Source organism: Penaeus japonicus, unplaced genomic scaffold (genome assembly GCF_977035675.1).
Source record: "Penaeus japonicus unplaced genomic scaffold, GWHDUDI00000001_assembly GWHDUDI00000023, whole genome shotgun sequence".
NCBI lineage: Eukaryota > Metazoa > Arthropoda > Malacostraca > Decapoda > Penaeidae > Penaeus > Penaeus japonicus.
The window spans coordinates 2965704-2970703 of NW_028234425.1; the positions used below are offsets into that span (position 1 = coordinate 2965704).

The 5000-nt window shown below is 43.0% G+C and overlaps 1 protein-coding gene across 3 annotated transcripts in view; it reads left to right on the forward strand.

Moving 5' to 3' along the window:
• Positions 1-5000, forward strand: part of LOC122258454 (chloride channel protein 2) — a 107922-nt gene that overhangs the window by 56426 nt on the left and 46496 nt on the right. For all 3 annotated transcript variants that reach the window (XM_086550034.1, XM_086550035.1, XM_086550036.1), the window contains exons 5-6: positions 2003-2136; positions 4063-4219. In XM_086550034.1, coding sequence (XP_086406160.1) covers positions 2003-2136; positions 4063-4219 — 291 coding nt within the window. The remainder of the gene's footprint in view (positions 1-2002; positions 2137-4062; positions 4220-5000) is intronic.

Here is a 5000-nt window from a genome sequence, read left to right on the forward strand (position 1 = left end):
TCATAAACTCCGAGTGTCAGGTGAAGTTAGCGCTTGGGCACACCGACAGCACAGCTCTGGCACCGGTGCAACCCAGAGGGCACTGGGGGAGGGTGAGGGGGGGGGGTGAGGGAGTGGATGGAAGAAGGCATATGGGGTAGGGAGGGAGAGGGGAGGGGGGAGGGGGGGCAGAATATGGGCCACGCCGGCTTGCGGACACATCCAAGCGTTTTCTTGTGCCCTTCCCTGACCCATCTGATGTGCATTTTTTATTTATCTCATAATAGGTATGCGAGGATCATCTCCAAAAAAAAAAAAAAAAAAAAAAAAAATTGTTTTATGGGAAAAAAAAATTGTTTTACGGGAAAAAAAATTGTTTTACGGGGAAAAAAATTGTTTTACGGGACAGCCCAAATAGCTGATGTGTTTATATATATAAAAATAAAAAGGATTAATGATAAAGTTCAGTTTTAATGATGATTGAATTAGCATTTCATTGTAAAGGAGACGAAAAGGGAAGTAAAATAAAAGATCAAATTATCAAATTAGACCAAAATAAACGAGAATATGAACATTGGCTTAGAAGAGTTGTAAAGAAATTAGCCAAAGAAAGCATGAGACGAGCGCTGGAGAAATCAAATCCAGGCGCTGTTATTATCAATCATGTTCTTGTATTTTATTCACGAGACATTCGCCTCTTAAACGCTCTTTTGGGGGACCGCAAGCATACCTGTTTTCTCATGCCTACACTTATGCCCTGGGTTGCACTGTGTGGCCCCCTCCCTCCCTCCCCTCTCCCCCGTCTCTCCACCACCACCCACCCACCCTTCACCCTCCACCCTCCATTCTCCAACCTCCACCGCCATAGAAATGTCCTCCCCTCTCCCCCCTCCCCCTCCCCTTCTCCTCCCCTTCCCCCTCCCCCCTTGCCCCCTTGCCCCCTCCCCCTCCCCCTGTTCCCAAAACCCAAGATCTTTTCCACCGCCATAGAAATGTCCTCCCCTCTCCCCCCTCCCCCTCCCCTTCTCCTCCCCTTCTCTTCCCCTTGCCCCCTCCCCCTCCCCCTCCCCCTGTTCCCAAAACCCAAGATCTTTTAATATGTGGACAATGCCATGGACTAAAAATGTAAAGGTTGTGAAAAAGCCCTGTTTTTTTTCAATTTCTTTTTTCTTTTTTTGTGGATATATGTGTATTTTGTTTTTTAACTTACCCATATATTGGTCTTCGCTTCGTTTGCCTCGTCAATTAACTTTTTTTTCTGATTATTTTTTTTTTTTTTACTTCAATTTAAGCTTTAACTTCAGCATGTTGTTAGCTGTAAGTTTTTTTGTTTTTTTTTGCGCACGGTGTTCAAGCTTATGAATTGTTCTCTTTAATCATTAACGCAGAATTAGTCAACAGTGAATGGATAATTTCATGAATGCTTTCAGTCAAGTTCCTCATAAAATTCAGTCATAAGTCATTTTCATTTAGAATGGAAACAAATTGGTCTTTTTCCAAGTCATATTATTAATCTGTAATTATTTACGCTGTCGAATCCTCAGAATTTTATGCTATTTATATTCTGAAAGAAACCTTGCATTTGTGTATGCCCATACGCTTATACATGCACATACACATTTGCATATTCATATACATATACATATGCATATACATAATACATATACACACACACACACACATATACATATACACATGCCTGCACATGCAGATGCATGTATATGTACACATACATATACACATGCATATACACATACACATGCACATACATATAAACATGCACACACACACACACACACACACACACACACACACACACACACACACACACACACACACACACACACACACACACACACACACACACACACACACAACACACACACACACGCACACGCACACGCACACGCACACGCACACGCACACGCACAAACACACACACACACTAACACCCACAACCGCCCAAGCGACCCACCCACGCCCGCCGGCAGCCATTAACACCCAGCCTCCCTTCCCGTCACAGGTTCCGGGATCCCTGAGATGAAGACAATTCTCCGCGGTGTCGTCCTCAAGGAGTATCTGACCTTCAAGACCCTCATAGCCAAGGTCATCGGTCTCACGGCGACCTTGGGTTCGGGTCTTCCGCTCGGCAAAGAAGTGAGTGTGGTTTGGTGGAGGAAGAGGAGGGAGAGGAAGGGTGGGTGGGGGGAAAGGGGAGGGGGGAGGGGGAGGGAGGGAAGAGGTAGAAAGGGAGGGAGGGGAGGGGTAGGAGGGAGGGATGGGGGGAGGGGTAGGAGGGAGGGAGGAAGGGAGGGAGGGAATGATTAAGGGAGGAGAAGGGGGGGGAAGAGGTAGGAGGGAGGGAGGGAGGGACTGAGTAAGGGAGGAGAAGGAGGAGGAAGAGGAAGAGGAAGAGGGAGGGAGGGAGGTGGAGGAAGGAAGAAAGAAAGGAAGAAGGAAAGGACCGAGGAGGAGGAAGGAAGGATTAAGGTGGAGGGTGGAGGGAGAGAGTGAGAGAGAGAGAGAGTGAGAAAGAGAGAGAGAGAGAGAGAGAGAGAGAGAGAGAGAGAGAGAGAGAGAGAGAGAGAGGAGAGAGAGGTGGAGAGAGAGAGAGAGAGAGAGAGAGAGAGAGAGAGAGAGAGAGAGAGAGAGAGAGAGAGAGAGAGAGAGAGAGGGGGGGGGGGGGGAGTAGGGAGAGGAGGGAGAGTAAAGAAGAGCAAGAGAGAGAGAGAGAGAAAAGAGAGAGAGAGAGAGAGAGAGAGAGAGAGAGAGAGAGAGAGAGAGAGAGAGAGTAAAGGAGAACGAGAGAGAGAGAAAGAGAGAGAGAGAAAGAGAGAGAGTAAAGGAGAACGAGAGAGAGAGAATGAGAGGAAGAGGGAAAGAAAAATGAGAACGCCTTTGTGTATGTGTGTTTGTATGTGCATGAGCAACATGTGGTTACTGGGGTCATTATGCTGGGACTGAGCCAGTGCTTGGATGCCGACATTGAAGACATTTATTGTTCATTTCATCCTAGGTATGTTTTTTTTTTTTCTTTCATTCTACATGTCCACATGTATTTCACCAGGTTTTATTTATGTGTGTAAGTTGTTCTTTTGTAAAGCAGTATCAGTATTTCACATTTGGAAAGATATATATTTATCTACTTTTTACTTCAAAGATGATAATTCGAGAATTTCATTTTTTTATAATATGGTAATTTGAGATATTTTGGATTTATTACTACTAAGATAATGTTTCTAGATATTTTTTATTTTATTTCTTCTTTGGTATGATAGTATGCCATTGCATGCCGGCCCTTGTATGCCATACTGAGATAGTATGCTTCTTGGTCGCTCTTTCCCTGCAGGTGGAAACTATATTTTTTTTGTTTTCGAAAGACGCTCTCCAGCTGAAAATGCTTTCTCTCTCACTCTCTCTTCTCTTTTTTCCTTTTTCTCTTGTTTTCTCTCTCTTTTTATTTCTTGTTTCTCGCTCTCTTTCTCTCTCGTTTCTCTCTCTCTCTTTCTTTTTCTCTTGTTTCTCTCTTTCTTTATCTCTTGTTTTCTCTCTCTCTCTCTCTCTCTCTCTCTCTCTCTCTCTCTCTCTCTCTCTCTCTCTCTCTCTCTCTCTCTCTCTCTCTCTCTCCTTCTCTCTCTTCTCTTCTCTCTCTCTTCTCTCTCTCTCTCTCTCTCTTCTCTCTCTCTCTCCTTACTTCTCTCTCCACATATTTAAATACTCTCTCTCTCTCTCTTCTTTCTCTCTGTCTCCTTATCTCTCTTTCTCCTCTTCTTCTCTCTCTTCTCTCCTCTCTCTCTCTCTCTCCTCTCTCTCTCTCTCTCCTCTCTCATATATATAATATTATATATATATATATTTATAATATACATATATATATACTATATATATATATATATATATATATATATATATTATATATATATATTTCTCTCTTTCTCTCTCTCTTTCTCTATCTCACACATATTTAATATCAATACGCCTTTATGAGAGCGCACAATAAGCCTTACGATTCGGATGACAATCATTAACCACCACCCCCTCTCTCTCTCTCTCCCTCCCTCCACCCCCCTCCACCCTCCCCAGGGACCCTTCGTGCACATCGCCAGCATCGTGGCCACCCTGCTCTCCAAAGCCGTGACGTCATTCAAAGGCATCTATGAAAATGAGTCGCGAAACTCGGAGATGCTTGCGGCTGCCTGCGCTGTCGGTGTGGCCTGTTCGTTCGCGGCGCCGATTGGAGGTGAGTGAGGAATTTGATGATGATTTGTGAATGGGTTGAATTGGATGTTAAAAAAAAGGGTGTGTGAGTTGAGAATAGGGAGTGAGTAAGGTGTATGAAGGTGTTTGGAGGCTTTAGATGTTCGCCTAAGAAGGGTCTAGGAGTTTGTTTGGGAGGTTGGTATTAGGGAAGGAAAAGGATTGAAGCCAGTTAATGATTTAAGAAGTTGTTTTGGTAGAGATTAGAAAAATATCTATATATTTGTGTATGTTAGAAGTCCATAAGGAATATATAAGATCTTATATTCTTTGATTCTGGGATTTTGTCTTGTCATAGTTGGCAAATAATCAATCAATTAATCTTGGTTGAAGATGATTTTATAAGGTTGATTATTTTTATTTTGCGTGGTCGATTGCACAAGTCTAAGGACATCCGATGCCAGTTTTCACTACCGCGTGCGAGTTATGTTATTGAAGTTATGCTTGTTCAGTTTTAGTTAAGTCTAGAATTAACGGTTCAGGTATAAGAAATTCCCTAATCGATATCGTATTTAGAAATTCTCCTACGAGTTCATTTGATGTAAACAAATTCCATTTAAGAGTTACTGATCTCTTTGATACTTCTTTCTTAATTACACTTTTCTATTATATGTAGGTCTTGTTGTGAGCTCTGACTACCAAACGTCGCTTTAGCTTGTTAAGTGGTATATAGGAAATGGTGCATTGGTTGCAACAGCTACAAGTGCACGTTTAGATTTTTACGTTGTTGTGGGTGGTATCTTTGTGTGTGTGTGTGTGTGTGT